Source organism: Telopea speciosissima, chromosome 3 (genome assembly GCF_018873765.1).
Source record: "Telopea speciosissima isolate NSW1024214 ecotype Mountain lineage chromosome 3, Tspe_v1, whole genome shotgun sequence".
Classification (NCBI taxonomy): Eukaryota; Viridiplantae; Streptophyta; class Magnoliopsida; order Proteales; family Proteaceae; genus Telopea; species Telopea speciosissima.
In genome coordinates, this window is record NC_057918.1 from 63,537,121 (window position 1) to 63,558,193 (window position 21,073).

General features: G+C 40.4%; 1 protein-coding gene across 4 annotated transcripts in view; it reads left to right on the top strand.

Annotated features, from left to right (window-relative positions):
- Positions 1 to 18,025, top strand: part of LOC122654701 (regulatory-associated protein of TOR 1-like) — an 89,531-nt gene extending 71,506 nt beyond the window's left edge. For 2 of the 4 annotated variants that reach the window (XM_043848909.1, XM_043848910.1), the window contains exons 18-23: positions 251 to 375; positions 484 to 629; positions 741 to 842; positions 16,403 to 16,488; positions 16,987 to 17,071; positions 17,245 to 18,025. In XM_043848909.1, coding sequence (XP_043704844.1) covers positions 251 to 375; positions 484 to 629; positions 741 to 842; positions 16,403 to 16,488; positions 16,987 to 17,071; positions 17,245 to 17,583 — 883 coding nt within the window. In that variant the 3' untranslated portion in view covers positions 17,584 to 18,025. Of the gene's footprint in view, positions 1 to 250; positions 392 to 483; positions 630 to 740; positions 843 to 16,402; positions 16,598 to 16,875; positions 17,072 to 17,244 lie in introns of those variants that run through there. The other 2 variants (XR_006331954.1, XM_043848911.1) reach the window with 2 other exon arrangements.
- The last annotated feature ends 3,048 nt before the right edge of the window (positions 18,026 to 21,073 follow it).

The following is a 21,073-nucleotide window of genomic DNA, read 5'->3' on the forward strand; positions in this document are numbered from 1 at the left end:
TCGAATGATGGAAAACAGAATAGCTAATCCAGTTCTGTGGATTTGTTGAATTCGATCCAAGCAACAAATTTCCAAATCTATGCAATTGTAATTGAGCAGATCTCTAAATCCGGGTTTTGGAGATCCCCTGTATCTCCAATTCCATTTATCTAAATGTCGCCTTTGTTTGGCTTAACGTTCTTCTTGATATTTTGATATATCCTTGTACTGTGGTTGATAGTTTCTTTAATTTTTGAGTTTTTCTTCTCAGGATATGGAACTATGAGGAAGCTACTCTTCTCAACAGTTTCGATAACCATGATTTCCCTGAGAAAGGAATTTCTAAACTTTGCCTTGTGAATGAGCTAGATGACACGTTGCTTCTTGTTGCCTCATGTAAGATTCAATGCTGGTATGTTTGATAAGGAAAACAGTGGTTATAGTTAGCCACTTCTGCAGGATTATGTATTCCATACTAAATCAACGTTGTATTTTTTAATATAGGTGATGGAAATGTCCGTATATGGAAAGATTACTCTTTGAAGAGTAAACAAAAGCTTGTAACTGCATTCTCTTCGATTCAAGGTCATAGACCTGGTCAACGAAGTGTTAATGCTATTGTGGATTGGCAGCAGCAGTCTGGATATTTGGTACATGTTCACATCAATAATGTTAACTGCTTTATGATATTTCTTTCCGAGTATTGTTCTTTTTTTTTTTTTCCTTCTTTTAAATAAACTTCTGTTATAACTTACAACCAGTATGCTTCTGGGGAGATATCATCCATCATGCTATGGGATTTGGATAAGGAGCAGCTTATTAATTCTATTCCTACATCATCAGAAAGCAGTATTTCAGCATTGGTGAGCTTTGTCTCTTTGTATGGACTTGGGTATCTTTTTAATTTGTTTTTTCTTTGAGGAACACAAATGAATGATATTGTGAAACTTGACAGAGATTGGACATCTTACAGGTTAGAGGTTATAGTTAACATTTACGTTTGTTTTGCTTCAATCCTTTGCTGCGTTACTTATATGCTCAGATATTCATCTTGACAGAAGCAGTTGGTTGACTCTAGATTTAGTTTTAAGAAAATTTTGATAGTTCATCATATGAAGTGCAAAAATTATTGGAAAAGGTTAGAGATGTGGTTGCAGTGATTTGTGAATTGTATCTTTATGAGTACCGTCTAGGCAATCTCTGGTTGTCGGGTGTAGACAAGGTTCTAATCTCAGTTTCAAGCCGGTTTCGACCCAGGCCAAAACCGTGATTTCTCAGGTTTCTACCAAAACCTGGTAATTTTTTGGCCAAACTCGAAATGACATGGGCTGGTTGAAACTAGTCTAAACTCGGTATTTTTTGGTTGAACCTACCAAAATATTCTAAATATGGTCAAAATTGGTTAAAACCTAGTACGGTCCAGTCATAGTTATCAAGGCGTCGCCTTGGTGTCCAGGCTCCTTGGTCGTCTTGGATGCCTTGGGCGCCTTGCCGCCATGGCGTTGTCACCTTGATTTTTGACCATCTAAAACGCTATGGTTGCCTTTTTGCCTTGATAACTATGCATCCAGTATTGACCTTAAGTTTCGTCTCGTCTTTTGTCAAAACTGAGATATCTCAGTCAAAACAGCAAGTTGTGCAGTTTCGACCGAGATTTAGTTCCATGGGTGTAGGTGTAATTGTTGAGATCCGTTTGGATAAGTTATCAACACCTTATTTTTAGGGTTTTAGTTATTTTACCTTTTTACCTTTTTAGGGATGTAGTCTCATTATAAATAAAGTGGACCTCTGTCATTAATGATATGTGAAGTCATTCCTTAAAGCTTTGATTCTCAACTTGGTATCAGAGCACAAAACCCTAGACAATTTTTTCCTGTTTTCTAGCATTGTTCCATTCCACCACCACCGCCGCCCATGAGGGCCCTTGCCTCCTTGTCTAGCATGGTAGACTAACCACGAACCATGCCTCACTGACCCACTAACCAATAGTGCCTCTTCACCGTGCCTTCCGCCGCCTTCCCTCTTTCGATGATCACCGTTCATCGCCATCGTTGCACAGCTGTTGTTGGGTCTGTCATGGTTCTCCGCAACCTCTCTTGCTACGATCGCCTCTGGCCGTCGTGCCTTATCGCCACAACCTTTGTCGTCCTGCTGCTATCGTTGCTCTCTCCATCGTGACTCCTCTGGTTACCGCGCATCATCGCAAGCCTCCACCTCTTGCTTGCGCTGCTACTGCGACCCACTTGGTCGTCGTGCCTTGCTGTCGGCGTTGCTGCCGCCTTCTCTCACCGCGACCCGCCAGGTCGTCGCGCCTCACCGCGGGCCTCTCCGCCACTGGTGCTGTCGCCGCTTGTCTTCACTGCGGCCCTCCTTGGTCGCCTGTTGGGTTCTTGTGATCTTGTATTCCATCTTCGTCGCTTTTGTGCAATCTCTATTTGGTATTGGTATTCTCTTATTGTTTGAGTACTTTGGGTTATGAGAATACTAGTGCCACCTCCACCGGAGCTACGGATGTGCATCCTCCCAGTCGTTCTAGTCTTCCTGGCCACCATCATACCCTCTAACCTGCCTTATCAGGTTGAATGGCCAGAACTACCTCACTTGGTCACGCGCTTGTCTTCTCACAATCTGTGGGAACGACTTCTCTGGTCTTATCATAGGGGATACTCTCAAGCCTATAGATCACACTCCTGCTTACACCTGGTTAGCCAATGATGCGTTGGTCATGTCTTTTTTGCTCAATTTTACAGAGCCTTCTATCAGTTCCAACTTTGTCCTCCTCAACTTTGCCAAGGAGCTATGGGATGCAGGTTGATAGACTTACTCACATGTAGGAAATTATGCCCAGATTTATTAGATATGTCGTCAGGTTTGTGGCACAACCTAAAAGGAGATGTCCCTCATAGCTTATTATTCTGCTTTGACCACTTTGTGGCAGCAACTGGACTTCTATCACCCAGTTTCCATGGTCCACCTTGATGATGTTGGTACATTTAAGAAGGAGAGAGAGATGGAGCCTGTTTATTGTTTAGTCAGAGGAACACCGTCGGACTGTTATGATGCAACCGTCTGTTCCTGTGGGATCTGCCCTACTCACTACACCTCCTACTCCACCTGCTGTGGATTCTTCTAAGGTTCCCTATTCTACATTGGAATCTGTTAAATGTGATTATTGTGGTCTCCCTTGGCACACATGAGAGACTTGTTGGAAATTCCATGGATGCCCCAAAGGAGGCCATACTAGCAAACAGGGCAATGCTCGTTCCCAGGCTCATCTCTCTGACGTTTCTGATAATACCACTACTCCTACTATGATACCTTTCTCTCTGGATTAATTGGCTGCTATCAAACAGTTTGTGACACAACTACACCCTATTTCTTCTTTCTCTCTTGTCTCCAACTTTGCTCAATCAGGTAATTTCCATATGTCTTCTACTACATGTCCCTTATGGCTACTTGACTCGGGTGCTACAAACCATATGACTAGTAACTCAGAGGTTTTCCGTACTTATTCTCCTTGCTCTGGCTGTGATAAGGTACGTGTTGCTGATGGGTCTATGTCCTCTATCTCGGGTAAAGGTTTAGTTTCATGTTCCCTCACAATCTTTCTTTCGTCTGTTTTACATGTTCCTAAATTATGTGCCATTATTGTCCATTTATCGTTTGACAATTGAATTGAACTATTTTGCTCACTTTGTCTTTACTCATTGCCTGTTTTAGGATCTGGTGATGGGCGCAACGATTGGGTATGGTCGGGTCCGTGATGGTCTCTATAACTTGAAATCTACACCAACGGTGCCCTCCCCTATTTCAGCTCACACCCTTCGTTCTGATAGCGCTCTAACAAAACTCCACACTGGCACCGTCATCTAGGACATCCATCTTTTCGTATTTTATGTTCCATGTTTCTTGTTTTAGTTAAAATTTGTGGTTTGGAACAGCTATCATTGTGATGTGTGTGAATTTGCTAAACACAATAGAAATTCTTGTCCCCTTAGTGATGCTAAAAGTGATTTACCTTTTTCAGTTATTCACTGTGATAGTTGATCGCAATGATTTTCGTTGGTTCATTACATTTATTGATAATTGTAAAGTCTCACATGGGTTTGCTTTCTCCACAATAAATCTGATGCCTTCTCTTGTTTTCAGTCCTTTTATGCCATGCTTCGAACACGGTTTAATGCCATTATTCGGGTCCTTCACAGTGATAATGGTATGGAATACATTGATAGTTAGTTTCAACAGTACCTTGATTCCCATGATATACTCTCCCAAACATCTTGTGTTAAGACACCTGAACAAAATGGCATATTCTCGAACGAAAAAATTGTCATCTCCATGACGTGTCCCGTGCTTTCATGTTCACTGCTGGTGTCCCTAAAACCTATTGGGGGAGATGCTGTTTTTACTGCTGTATACCTTATTAATAGGGTACCCTCTAGTGTCCTGACTTTTAAGACACCACTTTCTTTTATCTTGGACCCTACCATTACTTCTTCCCTTCCTCTTAAAATATTTGGGTGCGTCTACTTTGTCCATAACTCCACTCCTTCTCGATCTAAACTAGATCTTGGTGCTATTCAATGAATTTTCCTTTGTTACTCGGCCTCTCAAAAGGGTTTCAAGTGCTATCACCCTCCTTCTCGCCGACTCTATGTAACTATGAATGTTCATTCCATGAGTTTGGACCATATTTCACCTCACCTCATCAAGAGGAGAGTCTTGAGGATGAGCTGGCGTTAGTTCCTTTGGTTATTGATACTTTTCCAATTCAAGGGTAGTATACAATTGATAATGGTAAGGGGGAGACATTGGTTTAGCCTATTCTGGATATGATAACCTACACTTGGAATAGATCCAAGAAAAAGGACACCAAGGATGACCAATCATATCCCACTGTGGCGTCTCTACCAGATTCTTCGCCCTCCCCATCAGGTACATCTTTCCTACATCTGATAGTGTGTTTGATGTTGTTAACCCTATACATGATGACTGTCCCATTGCTATTAGAAAAGGAGTCTGCTCTTGTACACAACCTCCCATTTCCCATTTTGTCTCTAATGAATCTTTATCACCCTCCTATTGGGCCTTTGTTTCGTCGTTGTCCTCTGTGTCTATTCCACAGGATTTGAAAGAAGCCATCAAAGGTCTGAAGTGGAAGGCTACCATGCTATAAGAAATACAGGCCTTAGACAACAATGGTACCTGGGAACTTGTTGCCCTGAAGGAAAGTAGTTAGTTGGATGCAAATGGGTGTTTATAGTCGAGCAAAGGGCAGATGGCACTATTGAGAGATACAAGGCACGTTTGGTTGCCAAGGGCTTCACCCAAACCTATGGGATCGATTATCAAGAGACCTTTGCACCTGTAGTAAAGATGAACTTTGTTAGGGCATTGCCGTCATGTGCTGCCAATCTTGTGTGAAACCTTCAACAATTGGATGTCAAGAACACATTTGTAAATGGAGATCTTGACGAAGAAGTCTACATGGACATACCTCTAGGTTTTGCATCCCCATCTACTACCAGCCGTGTTTTCAATATACAAAAATCTTTTTACGGTCTCAAACAATCTCCTAGGACATGGTTTGGTCGCTTCTTGAAAGCTATGCAGAAGTTTGCGTATCGACAAAGTCAAGCTGATCACACATTGTTCGTGAAAAGGACTGGTAATCAAATTACAGCCCTTATTGTGTATGTAGTTGATATAGTGATTACTGGGAACACCGATGATGGGATCTCCCATCTGAAATCACTATTAGCAAAGGAGTTTGAAACAAAAGATCTAGGACCTCCTTGGTACTTTCTTGGTATTGAAGTTGCAAGGTCAAACTAGTGTATTTTTATTTCCCAATGAAAGGATGTCTTGGATCTTCTCAGTGAAACAAACATGCTTGGGTGTAAGCCTATATATTCTCCCATTGAAATTAATCATCAGCTGTGCAGTGCCATGGGTGATCGTGTGGACAGGGAGTAGTACCAAAGACTTGTTGGTTGGTTGGTCTATTTGTCCCATACAAGCATGGTTCAAGATCTCGGTTCGGACCTGGTTTCGTCCAGGAAGAAAACCGAATTGGTGCATTTTTTTTTTGGGTTGAACTCGTTGCTTGGTTTCTGTGGGTTTTTGACCTAGTTAGGTCATGAAACTTGGTATACAGCCTATTTTGGGCCCATTTAAACACAATGGCACTATCATATTTTGAAAAATCAAAGTCCAAATAGGAGTTTGATTTCGGACCCTAGGTTGGTAGACTACGATGTACACGGTCTCTAATAGGCCCTATTTTCTACACATAATTTAGTAGTAGAAAGCATACAATTAATGTAAAACAACTTATATTATCAAAATAAAATGTAAAACAACTTAAATAAGATCGATGTTTACGGAAAAAGGGCTTACCTTGGAATCTTCCACTCTTATTCAAATCACTACAGTCTTGTTATAGATTGATGTTTCCACGAGTTTCTTGGAGTAATTCGGTAATTTTCCATAAAAAAAAAATGGGGAGTTCAATTTTTGGAAGTCCACAACTTTTCCCATTGAGATGACCAAGACCTATCGAAATCTTGACTGGTCTAGGTTGAGATAAGGGCCTTTTATAGCTGGGTTTGGTCTGGTTTCGGTTGAACCGAGATCTCGACCGAGACACAAATTCTCAGTTGAGTCGATGTCTTTTTTTATTTCGTATAAGGTCTCGTCTCGAACCTTAAAAAACGAGATATTACCGACGAGATCTCGTTCCATGCATACTAGAACTGATATTGCCTACGGTGTGGGGCATTGTTAGTCGGTTCCTTCATGATCCCATGACATCTCATCTTGAAGACATGCACCAGATATTGAGATATTTAAAGTCTGCCCCTGGGAAAGCTATTCTCTTCTCTAACAATGGGAATTTAAGACTGGAAGCATTTACTGATGCTGATTTGGCTGGTTCTATTGATGATCAGAGATCTACTTCTATGTATTGTTCCTTCCTTGGGGGTAACGTTGTCACATGGCGAAGCAAGAAACAGTTAGTTGTATCATGTTCCAGAGTTGAAGCCGAGTATCGCGCCATGGCACAAGGGATTTGTGAACTCATATGGCTTAAGTGACTATTGAGTGATTTGGAAGTTGTTTTTGAAGACCCTATGAGCCTCTACTGTGATAACAAGGCTTCCATTAGTATTTCTCACAATCCAGTCTAGCATGACAGAAAGAAGCATATTGAGATCGACAGACACTTCATCAAAGAGAAGCTTGAACAAGGGATCATTTGTATTCCTTTTGTTAGTTCTGTTAATCAGCTAGCTGATGTGTTTACAAAAGGTTTAAATTGTAATGTGTTTCATCCTCTGGTTTCTAAGTGGGCATTTATGATATATCTGCACCAACTTGGGGGGGAGTGTTGAGATCCGTGTGGAAAAGTTATCAACACCTTATTTTTAGGGTTTTAGTTATTTTTCCTTTTTACCCTTTTAGGGTTGTAATCTCATTATAAATAAAGAAGGCTTCTATCATTAATGACAAGTCAAGTCATTCCTTAAACCTCTGATTCTCAACTGTAATCTTGAGGACCAGTCACAGGCCTATAGAAATACAGCCCTATAGGAGAGGGCAACTCTTCAAGGGTTAAGATCCTGTCACGTTGTACAGGCTTGGTCTTTGCTACTAGATATGGATACTCTATTCGTATAGTGCAAGGCAATTCATCTTCAGCTATAGCATATTAGTATGGCAATCTCAGTTGCTGACGTCTAATGGAGGTTCACAAACATAAGACATTCAGCCAGCTTAGATGGTTACTTGTTTTCGGTGAAAGCCCAGGATAGTCGATGACATGGCAGACTTGATGGCTAGGAAGGGACTGTTGGACCTTAATTATGTTCAGGGCATTCCTTTCCATTGTAAGGGTGCTTTAACCAGTTTTGTTCTCTTGTGTAGATCTCTCTTATTTGGGTGGCTCATGGCCCAAGTCCCTAGAGGCTTGTAATCCTATAGTGCTACTACTTGTACTTCCTGTTGAGTAAGATGATGTTCTTGAGCGAGGTATTGTCATTGTTGTTAACACCCTCAATTGATCCTCACACTCACTTCTTATGAATGCGATGTTTGAAGCAAGCGGAGTTGCAGATTGCAGGTTTCATGTCAGGGGAGTAATTTATTTTCCTTATATCTTAGCATCTGAATGTTGGGTTCTAGAGTGGTAAATGTGAGATTTGTTGGAAATCAAGTTATATTTCATTTGGAATTTGAATCAGGTTGATCTGATATTTGGATTGAAAGTTATGGCTTGAACAACAAATATGGTTTTCGAGCTTCAGGCTCTGCTCTTGCACATCTAGCAGCTTCAAGTCTATCTGACTCTTGCACTTATTCTCGATTGAAACTCAAAACATGAAGTTTGAAGCCCTCTAAGTAAGCTTTCACCTGGCTCAAGAATCAGGTCAATCTGACTTCGGGAGAATAGGATATGACTATTTTAGTTGGCATTGTTCGTTGGCAGATCAGGCAGTCAACCAGAAAATCTAGGCAGTTGATAGGACCAGCCCAGACTATTGGATGAAGCCCAGAACAAGCTTCCTGTATACAACGAAATCGGTCTTTAAGCAAAGGGTCAATGGGCCATGGTATGAAATCTTCAGTTCATAGCTTTCTAGTGTGGGTCACACTGTAGGTCCCCCATATGGTCAATGGCTCCGCAAAATCTTTCTTCTTGACTCACCTTGTGCTATGTAAAGGCAGTGTGGAGTGTCTTGAAAAGATGCTTGAGAAGTCTTGGAGCCCAAAAATCCCTAGAGCCAAAAAGAAAAGAAGAGGAAGAGGAGATAGTTGAGAGAAGGTAAGACGAGTGAACAGTGAGTGCAAAGAAGAGAGGGTTGTGCAAGGAAAAGAGGACTGAGAAGAGAAGTGTGGAAGTTGAGAGAGAGATGATGTGATAGACAAAGAAAGTGGTTAAGTGAACATTGGTGTCAAGCTCCCCTGAAATCTGAGAGTGAGGAGAATTTGAAGGTAAAGTGCTCGACAAAGGTCCTCAATTGACTCTAGTAGCAGACCAAGGTGATGATCTGCTATGATGGGCTTCACAGAGAGAACAATAGAAGAATGAGACGGAGGAGGGGAAAGGGAAAGTTGAGACAGAGATGAAGTGATAGCCAAACAAAGTGGTTAAGTGAACATAGGTGTCAAGCTCCCCTGTGAGGAGAGTTTGAAGGTAAAGTGCTCGACAAAGCTCCTTGTTAACAAAACAAAAAATAGGAGAATGCTTGAATGATCGAATTGATTAAGCAAGCCTTATATTTATAGCATTAAGAATTACATCCTAATGACCAAAATACCCTTAGCTTAGCCGACTTAACTAGGCAGTACATAAAACGCATAATAAAACCCCAAAAAGACCAGAATACCCCCATGGTATTTTAGTTTACATTATTCAACACTCCCCCTCAAGTTGAAGCAAAGATGTCAAACATGCCCAACTTGACTAAATTAGGATGCGACATCTTTCCAGGCAGTCCCTTGGTGAATATATCAGCAAGCTGATCAGTAGACTAAACAAAAGGAACACAAATCAGCCCCCCTTCTAATTTTTCCTTGATGAAATTTCTATCCACTTCAACATGCTTGGTACGATCATGCTGTACCGGATTATGTGCAATGCTGATTGCAGCCTTGCTGTCACAGTCAACATCATAGGAAGACGAATAGGAACACCAAGGTCTTGTAGCAAACCCTTCAGCCAGAGCAACTCACAAATGCCTTGTGCCATAGCATGAAATTCTGCTTCGGCACTAGAATGAGCCACCACATTCTGCTTCTTGCTACGCCAAGTGACAAGATTGCCACCTACAAAAGAACAATACCCAGAGATAGATTTGCGATCAGGAGAACCAGCTCAATCCGCATCAGTGTATGCTTCTATCCGTAGGTGATCATGAGGAGACAGGAGAATGCCTTTCCCTGGAGATGACTTCAAGTAGTGAAGAATACGAAGAACCGCCTCCATATGAGAAGAGTAGGGGTCATGCATAAACTAACTCACAGTACTCACAACAACAGCAATGTCCGGACGTGTGTGTGTGAGATAAATCAACTTCCCCACTAGTCTTTGGTACTGGCCTTTATCAACAGGTTCACCCTCATTTTCCTTGAGACGAACATTAGCATCCATAGGAGTATCTAAAGGGTGACATCCTAACAAACCAGTTTCAGTCAATAAATCGAGGACATACTTCCTTTGGGAGAGAAAGATGCCCTTAGAAGATCTGGCAACCTCAATCCCAAGAAAGTACCTTAGCTTTCCTAGATCCTTAATCTCAAACTCCTGTCCAAGAAAAGTCTTCAAATGGCTGATCTCATCACCATCATTGGCCGTGACTACAATATCATCAGCGTAGACTATAAGAACAATAAGTTTTTCACCAACCCTCTTTATAAAAAGAGTGTGATCAGCAGTACTTTGCTTGTAGCCCATTGAAATCATGGCCTTGTGAAACCGGCCAAACCATGCTCTAAGTGACTGTTTCAATCCATAAAATGCACGCTTCAATTTACACACTTTGCCTTGGTTTTTTTCACAAGAGAACCCTGGTGGAATGTCCATGTACACCTCCGCATCAAGTTCTCCATTGAGAAAAACATTCTTCACATCCAGCTATTGTAAATCCCATCCAAGATTGACTGCACAAGATAGCAAAACTCGGACAATATTCAGCTTTGCAACAGGGGCAAAGGTCTCTTGGTAATCAATCCAGTATGTCTGAGTAAACCCTTTTGCCACGAGTCGTGTCTTATATCTATCCTTAGTGCCATCCTCCTCCTACTTCACTACAAACACCCACTTGCATCCAACAGTCCTTTTCCCTGGTGGAAGAACCACAAATTCCCATGTGTCATTTTTTTTAGGGCTTCCATTTCTTCCATCATTGCTGCCTTCCACTTTCCATTTGATAGATCCTCCTGCCAATTGTTAGGAATACGAACGGTAGAAAGAGAAGAAACAAAAGCACGAAAAGATGGAGAAAGAGAGTCACAGGAAACAACATGGGATATAGGGTGCTTAGTGCAAGCCCTGACACCTTTGCGAACAATAATAGGTAGATCAAGAGAAGAAGTATTACCAGGTGGAGAAGCAGGTTTTGGATCCAGGTTCGGCAACTGGATGGGTACTGGTACTGTAGTGGATTGAAGCTGCTTATGTTTCTTTGTACAAGGCTGCACATTAGAATCATTAATCCTCCTCTGAAATTCACTAATGGTTTTCTGGACTGGAGTTATCTCTCCCTGAATAGGAATGTCAACAGTATCTGTGATGGTGTCCCCCTGTATAGGAACCTCTCCTCCTGAAGCAGAGGGAGGACTAGGAGTAGGAGGAACAGGAATAGACTCATGGTGATCATACAGAAGGGGAGGTTCTATGGTCAGCACATCTTCACTAACACTCTCCCCCTGAAGAGGTGGGGACAAATAATATGAGAGATTCTCATGAAAGAAAACATCCATACTAACCATGGTACGACATGCAAGAGGATAATAGCACTTGTACCCCTTTTGGGTGGCAGAGTATCCCAAAAAAATGCAGCGGAGACCACGGGGCTCAAGTTTTCTAGGGGATCTAGTATCCCTAGCATAACAAACATAGCCAAAAACCCTAGGGGGAACAATAAAAGTAGAGCCGTGTAGGAGCTCAACAGGGGACTTGGAGCCAAGAACCCGAGAAAACAGCCTATTAATTAAATAGGCCGTAGTAAGGATAGCATCGCCCCAATAAAAAAGGGAACATTTTGAGCAAACATAAGTGCTCTAGCCACCTCCAAGAGATGGGCGATTTTTTCTCAGCCATACCATTTTGGGCTGGGGTATCAACTATCAACACAATTGGTGTGATGTAAAATCCCATGGGCAGTAAGGTATTTTTGGAACTGACCTTCCTTATACTCTGTCCCATTGTCACTTCTCAAGATTTTGAGAGTGGTATTAAATTGGGTCTGAATCATTTTGTGAAAATGCTGAAAACAAGAAAAAATTTGATTTTTTGTGTACATCAGGTAGACCAAGTGGATCTAGAATAACATAACAATCTATGAATGTAACAAACCACCGATGACCAGAAAGAGACACTTTACGACTAGGACCCCAGACATCATAAAGAACCAATTGAAATAGGGAAGAACATCTTTTATTAGAAATAGGATAGTTTGAACGTGTCTGTTTGGCCAAGACACAAGCCTCATAAAATATTTTTTTTTTCCTTATTACAACTATTAACCAAAGCTGGAAATAAATGGGATGAAGTCCCTAAAGGGGGATGTCCTAATCTAGAACGCCATTGGTGTAGTTCAAAGAAGAAAGATGAAAGCTGACATAACTTGGAAGGTAATGCTCCTGGAGGAAGGTGTCCATCATCACGCAGGTACAATCCACCGTGCACTTTACCCCATCCAATCGTCTTCCTCGAGTCCAGTTCCTGAAAAACACAATGAGCTGGAAAAAAAGTCACTTTGCAATTCAAATCTTTTGTAAGATTACTAATAGAGAGAAGATTAGTAGTGAAATTTGGTATATGCAAACAAAAGACAAGGTAAGAGAAGGTGAGCAACTAATGGATCCTTTCCCAGTAACAGATGAGAGGGAGCCATCAACCACTTTCACTTTATCCTTGCGAGAAGTAGGGGAATAATTATGGAAAAGGCTAGAGGAACCTGTCATGTGGTTAGTGGCACCGGAGTCTATGATCCATGGAGTGGAGACCATCGATACACGATGACCAGCAAAGAAAATAACTGAATGGGCAAAGTGGGAACCTGATGGAGAAGAGTAACTGGCAGGAAGAGATGTAGTAGAAGCAGTGGAAGTCTGTAACATACGCCTGAAAGCCTGTAATTCCTCTTGGGAGGGACCATTTTCAGCAGTGGGGGCTGGAGCTACACTTTCAGTGTGATTATCCTTGTTTTTAGTTTTAGCACGATCATGTTTGGCTTCAAAATTAGCAGGCTTCCCGTGTAATTTCCAGCAAGTAGGCTTAATGTGACAAGGTTTATTGCAGTGCTCACACTTAACAGGTTCCTTGGTGGAAGTAGTAGCAGTGAGAGAAGCATCAATAGGAGTAGTGTTGGAACCAACCTGTAGGGCAGACCTATCAACAGGAGACTGATGAAGCATGGCAGCTCTACGAGATTCCTCAGTATGAACCAAGGCAAAATGTTGCTCCAGGGTAGGGAAGGGAAGCCTACTAAGAACTTGCTGACAAATAAGATCATACTCAATGTTCAGACCTGCCAAAAAGTCATTGACTCGAATTTTGTCCACATGTTTTTTATAGGCTGCAATATCCGTAGGAGTGGAAGGCTGAAAAGCAGAGTAGTGATCCAGTTGCTGCCATAGACCTTTTAGGGCAGCATAGTATTTAGAGACAGGTAACTCCTTCTATGTAGTGTCATGAATTTTCTTTCGAATTTCATACACATGAGCAGCGTTCCCTACCTGTCCATAGGTCTCCTTGGCAGCACTCCATATGTGATGGGCAGTTTCCAATAAAAGATAATTGTTGGAGAGGTCAGGCTGCTTAGAGTGTATCAAATATGCCATAACCATAGCATCATTAGACAGCCATCGGTCTAGAAGATGACCAGGTTCAGAGGGTGCAGCAGAAGTGCCAAGGAGATGCCCAGTAAGGCCACGGCCAACAATAGTTAAGTAAGTAGAACGGGACCACATCAGATAATTTGTCCCATCAAGCTTAATAGCTGAAGCATAAGGAAGGTATTCAGGCTTATTTTGTCCTTCAATACCAGAAGTAGCAGATGTAATATCAGACCCATCCATACTGATGTAAGAGCAGCCAAATATCAAGGTCAATGCAGCAGCCGTGAACCAAAAAAAACAGCAAAACCTGATCGATATAGGCAGAAATCGATCCAAGGTTGGGGAATGCTGGAAATCTGGAAAATCTTCAGTAGAAAGGGACACCAACGGTGTCGCATGGGCCTTGAAGTAGTCTGAATAAGATCTCCAAAGATCAGCCAAAGCAAAGAAGAGAAAACCCAAAAATCGATTAGAGTCAGGGTTTTGGTTTTTCAAAACCCTGAAGGGAGATCGATAATGGGTACGGGCTTCAAATAACTTGAAACTCCTGTGATAGTTGCTGTCTAATACTGCTATGATGGATCTCCAATAAAGAAAATCAGCTTCCAATGACAAAAAGAGCTCGATATTCAAGTAGGGGAGAACTTCAAAAAATCGCAGAGACACAGGGCAGAAGCTATCGAGCTTGATATGTGATTGAACCATCAGTTGAAGAGGTTGGATTGAGGGCAGCATCTAGATCGCATGATCACCTCATTAGTGCTGCCCTAGTGAGTGAAGAGAACCAAGAAAAAAAGAAGAGAGAAAGAGAAGATCGAGTGGAAGAGGGTGGAAGAGAAAAATGGAGGGGATGGGGTTTTGAAAACCCAGATCAGAGAAGTTCGCTCTGATGCCATGTTAACAAAACAGAAAATAAGAGAATGCTTGAATGATCGAATTGATTAAGCAAGCCTTATATTTATAGCATTAAGAATTACATCCTAATGACCAAAATACCCCTAGCTTAGCCGACTTAACTAGGCAGTACATAAAACACATAATAAAACCCCAAAGAGATCATAATACCCCCACGGTATTCTGGTTTACATTATTCAACACTGCTCAATTGACTCTAGTAGCAGACCAAGGTGATGATCTGCTATGATGGGCTTCACAGAGAGAACAATAGAAGAATGAGACGGAGGAGGGGAAGGGGAAGAGGGAACTCACGCTCACACACACTCACACAGAGCTTCACTAATAAATCTCATTAATCAAATAGAAGTTCTCATAGCATGGTTACATCTATTTAAATAAAAGAAACCCAACAAGAAAGGAAACTAACTCTAACTTGGAAACTCAAAATGAATAAGGAAACTAAATCCTAGTAGCTAAAACTGAAATAAGTATCTTACGTAGCTTACCCAAACCATTAAAGGACATAAATTAAATAACTAATTGCTAAACTAATTCCAACCCTTGTTGGACCAAAAACCCTTGGACCGGTTTTATTTGGGTTAGGTTTTCCAAAACCGATCATGCTTGTCCAACCAGTCAAGTGCACATGCATCAACTCTCCTCTTCTGAAAAGAACTCAACTCCGTAGGTTAGTTGTTAGATAAAATACCTCACTAAATGCTCTGTTATTGAAGACATATGTATGTCATTTTATTCTCAATCTTGTAAACTTCAAGTGGTTGCTTGAAGAGGGGTTGGTGCTCCTTGTCGTGGGTGCTGTTAAATTAGGGTTGGTGCACCTTGTAGTGGGTGCTACTAAACTTGTTTGTGCAATATATTTTTGACTGGCTTTTGATCGTAGTCCAAGCAGTCCTTTGTACCGTGGATGTAACTGAAAGGTGAGCCACATTATATGTTGTGTTGTTTGTTTGTGTGTGTGCTTTGCGATTCGCTTCTCATTTTGATAAAGCAATACGGTTTTAAAAGATACTGATTGACCCCCCTCTTAGAGTCACAGTGAGTTCAACAATTGGTATCAGAACATAGGTACCTCAATTTGCTTAATCAACTAAGGTAGATACTATTAGAACTCACAATGGTTTAGGTAAAGGTTTCTCTTCAAGCAAGGGACCACACTGTTTGATGGAACCAAATATGCGTTTTGGAAGATCAGAATGAAAACATATCTCAATTGTCTATAGTGTGCAAAGTGGGTGTGCAACTCCTAGTGGCTGGCTAATCTTGGTTGTGAGGCGGGAGTGCATACGATTGTATGTCAACTGATAAAATTGGGATTGCCCCAGCCAATTTGTGATTGCAGGGTCCTGCTGTAATTCTGTAAATTCAGTCAGGGTAATACAGTTTGAGGATTAGTTGCAGTGACAGTATTCTACATGGTTTGAATTGGAGTTAAAAATTTTTACCAAAAAAAAAGAATTGGAGTTAAAAATTATATACGCTGATTCACTCCCCCCCCCCCCTCTCTGAGTGTGTTGAAGCCAGTTCAACAATGCTGTGGCTTTTGGGTAGCTGATTTCTGCCTGGCAAGGCTATAATGGGGGCTTTACCCTTTTGATTCTTAAAAAAAAAAGGCGTACCCAGTGCACGAGGCTCTCACCACTGCGGGGTCTGGGGAGGGTCAATGTATGCCGCCTTACCCTGCTTTTCGGAGAGGCTGTTTCCTGAGGCTCGAACTCGTGATCACTTGGTCATAATGGAGCAACCTTAATGTTGCACCAAGGTCCACCCTCTTCTTTTGATTCTTAATAATATGTTATTTATTAAAAAGTTGGGTTCGCTTTTACCTTCTTTTCTTGTTCCTTCTGTTGGTGCTATTTTATAAAGCAATGCATTTTTCTTTTCTTATTGTTAGCAGCCATAGTTCCACCCTAACAAGTTTACTTAATGTGTTTCATTGTAGTCTGCTTCTCAAGTTCATGGTGGTCAGCTAGTTGCTGGTTTTGTGGATGGTTCTGTCAGACTATATGATGTCCGTACTCCAGAAATGTAAGTCTCCTCAAATAGAATGAATTCCCTTAAATGAATGCATGTTTCTTGGATTTTAATCAATTTGGGAGTTTTGCCAGCTGTTTAACTCCCTGCAATTGACCAAAACATAGGGATGTAAACGGATTGGATTCGGCTCGGATAGTGCTATATCTGCATCCACATCCGATTAGCTTTCGGACGGATTCGGATAATGCTAAACGGATACGGGCACAGATACAGATCGGATATTTTATCCATTTGCATGTAAATATAGCTTTTCGGATAGCTATAACCTATCCGTATCCACATCCGTTTAGCTTTCGGACGGATTCGGATAGTGCTAAGCGGATACAGACACGGATACGGAAACGGATTTCGGCTATTCATTTACACCCCTACCAAAACATAGAAGATGCTTAGTTTAGTTTGGGGCTTTCACTTTATTCTTTTCCTTTTCTTCTACAATTTTTGTGTAGTCATTCTTTCTAATCTTATGGTTGACTGTTTTATTTGGAGGCTTGTCTGTGGAACCCGGCCACACATACAGAGAGTAGAGAAGGTGGTTGGAATTGGGTTTCAACCTGGATTAGAACCGGCAAAGGTACATGAATAATTGAAGTTAGTTGCCAGTATTTAGGTGAAATTCTGGTGTTTCATTACCTGAAATGCTGTTGATCATTTTTGTTTTACATAACTTTTCTGGAAGATCTTATTTTTAGTTAGGGTAAAGGCCCTACTATGTTTTGATGCACTGCTTATATGATCCCCATGCAGATTGTCAGCGCATCACAAGCTGGTGACATTCAGTTTCTAGATGTCAGAAATCACACTGATGCCTACCTCACAATCAATGCTCACAGGGGCTCACTTACAGCCTTGGCCATTCATCGCCATGCACCCATTATTGCCAGTGGCTCTGCCAGGCAGCTTATCAAGATTTTTAATCTTGAGGGAGACCAACTTGGCACTATCCGATATTACCCTACCTTCATGGCCCAGAAGATTGGGTCTGTCAGCTGTCTCACTTTCCATCCTTACAAGGTCCTGCTTTCTGCTGGTGCTGCTGATGCTCTCGTCTCTATTTATGCTGATGAGAACTCCCAAAATAGATGAGCATGCACCAACCCACCACCGGAGATTCATCACACAGGGTGACAGGCACTCGCACATGCATTATTTGTGGCTGGATGTGGCTTAATTGGTGCATTTGCACTGTGGGGGTTGTCATTTTCTTTGGCTCCTCTCCCCCCTGCAGTCTAGTGCTGGTCGGGCGATCTGTGAAAGTTGTATACTTGTATGTTATATATTCTATTCATTAGCTTCCAAGGCAGACGGTCGTGCATATTGGGCAGGAATGCTGCATATCCTGGAAGGCTTTTGCAAATAATCTGATATGTAGGTAAAAGTTGTAAATATTTGCTTCTCTTTATCACACCCCCTTTCCATATTTTTATTTTTCTTTGTTTTTTTCTTCCTACCCAATCCCTTTGTTCAATTTGTAAAAGAAATATACTTGGGTATTATTATAAATTGAGTGTTACAGACTGGGAAGTGGTTCAATAGGTTCTATGCCCCAGAAATGTGGGGTTTTATATATGCTCGCCACTTTCCCTCATGTATTGTGTTCGATTCAATTCAGCTCATCACCACATATCCTATTTCAACCTCCGTTCTTGTAATTAAAAATGTTTCTAATTTATGAAGGTTATTTTTTTTTATTTTTTTCTTGTGGATCGAAAACAAACTATCCATTAAAGATAAAAGAACGTTTAAGTTCATGTACATCCCAAAGAAAAGAGGGGGGGCCATAACCACTCACTTAAAAGGAGGGGAGATGAAAAGAATTAGCCTAAGAAAACATAGAGATGGGTGAAGGAATTTGCAGACCTCAAAATATGCAACGAAAGGTAAAATTTCCCAAGGAGGTTTGGATACTTGCTTGATACATTACACCAGTTTTATATAGTTTGATTCTGTCACTATGTTTTGGATAACCAATTTCAAAGCAGATCCATTCTCTTGGCTGCGCATTCAGAAAAAAGGGTCGTTCTTGGATTATCTTGTAACTAGCCAAAAAATATCTTCGATAATTCCGAATAAGAGCACTATAACCAGCAGATATACCGTCTGAAAAAGCACTATTGGAGTTTAACTTTGTAAAACCTGTGATAGGAGCCCAAGAAGAAGTTCCCAAAGAGGGATTGTTGGTGTGAAGGGGGTTGTCAATGGAGATAGCCGCTAGGTCTTGCATCATCCTATTAGCCAAGCATAATATGGAATAGATGAATCACATTTAAAAACTTTTTTATTTCTTGTGCGCTAGATCTCCCATGAGAGAATAGCATTAAATTTAGCTAGTTTTCTACAATCTCTCTTAACCAAACCAGAGACTTCAAACTATGGATTTAACTCACTCAACAAAAGAGAGGTAAGTCTCAAAGGGGGAAAGGCAAAATGAAGATCCAAACCAGGCTAACTTAGCACAACTGGGCCATGATATCTTGAGTTTTTTGCGGCAATGTAGACATTCCTTTTTTGAATTGAAAAGATTACTTACTACTAGTAATTCGAGTTCATGTCGGGAAATAACTTCTATGCAAAGCAGGGGTAAGGCTGCATACATTATGATTCTTCCCAGACCTTGCAGTGGTGGGAGACTTGTGCACTGGGTATACACTTTTTTTTTTATTGTTTTAACTTGTACAGCTCATGATGTTTATATCGATCTATTATGTGCCTCAACATCTAGGATTGGGTAGACTTCATACAATAAATGTCCTAGTTATATCGTATCTTTTGTTTGATTTTTTCTACAACAATCACAAACATTTTTTTGATTATGGGTCTACTACCAGAAATTCAATGCGTAATCTCAACAATCAATGTGTATTCTTGGATAATCTCATTTTTCAATTATTCAACCATTTTATTTTACTAAGTTCAATGTAGTCAGATTAGTCAATATTTATACGTTTAGATGCAACAACAAGATTTTATTTGTAAGATTGTTGGTTGGTTAATTGGTCATATTGTATTAATGAAATTGGTTGGATTGGTATTATTCTGGATACGCCAAAATCATTTTATCAGATCTAATATACTTATTCGATCTAAGGACCTTTGTGTCAAAATTGAGCAATTCTATGGCTCGAATATTTAGTATTCTCTTATATCATTTGTGTCTAATATTTAGGCAGAATGTTGTCAACTATTGTTACTAAGCAACTGAAAAAAAAACCTTAGAAACAAAATAAAGGGGGCAAAGTGAGGAAGAAACAGAAATAGAAAGAATTTTATTCTTTTTTTTGGGTAATAAATAGAAAGAATTTTATTCATATATAGGAGAATGGGAACCTCAGTACTTATTAATATGGAGCCAATAAAAAACATCAATAAGATCTAATTCTTTATTCATACAGTAAAGAGACTTTCATGATATTTATTTGGGAAAAGAAACACCACCCGGTCGAGCATTGTGGTGTGGCACGAAATGACCAACTCACCCTTGGTGATTTCCGCTTTTCCAAGGGGGTGCGCTGATCATTTCATGCACCCCTGTGTCTGGGCGGAGGAACAAGCTACAGTGCGTGACCAGGTGGCGTTCTTTCTCCCTATTTATTTATATAGACATAGGTTATTGATACTAAAAAAGAACTTTGGCAATTCTTGACTGACTAAGCATTCTTTGGCAATATCCAAAAATCTTAATAGAACAAGAAAATTAATCCTTGTCGAATCCTAGTAGTAGATAAGACATTCTTGGTTAAATCTACACAAATAATGAATCAGTAAAGCACTCCCTGGTGATTATGCATGGGTAAGCACTCCTTGGCGAAGTCCTACAATCCTGAAAGAATGGAAAATACACTCTTTGAAGATCATAGCAATAAATAAGCACTTTTTGGTCGAATTCATTAGAACAATCAATATGAATTGGAAAAGCACTCTTGGTCACTTTTTCGGGCAAAAATCTTGTAATCCTTATTCACATGAGAGAGAGAGACAGAGAGACTATTGTGATCCTTATTCATTGTCGATCAAAAAGACTATCTTGAGAAGTTACATAGGAAATATTCTGATAAACCTTTTTTCACTTCTTGTGGATGAGGCTATGGCCATTGGTGTAGGCTTTGATCCAAAACCCAAATCCCTCATTCTTATCCTATCTTTCCTCATTTTAAATACTTGGCCATTTTCATAACGTTGGATATATAACATCCATATTTATTCAAAAAAAAATCTATTCATACGTTGATTGGAGATCTGGTTCAATTTTGTTTATGTTGGATTTATAATGTCCATATTTATTGAAAAAAAAAATCTAATCATGCACTGATTGGAGATCTGGTTCGATTTTGTTTATTTGTTTTATTCTCTTCTTTATAATTTTTTTTTAATCTTTTTCTTAACGTTGATTTAAAACATATGTTACTTGCTTGGACAAGATTGTGGCAGTCGATGCGGGTCTTTGATCCAGTACCAAGGTCCTTCATGCTTACACTACCTTTCCTTGTTTTAAATTTTCGACCATTTTCATAACATTGGATTTGTAATGTCTATATATCTTGAAAAAAAATCTAATCATGCACTAATTGGAGATCTG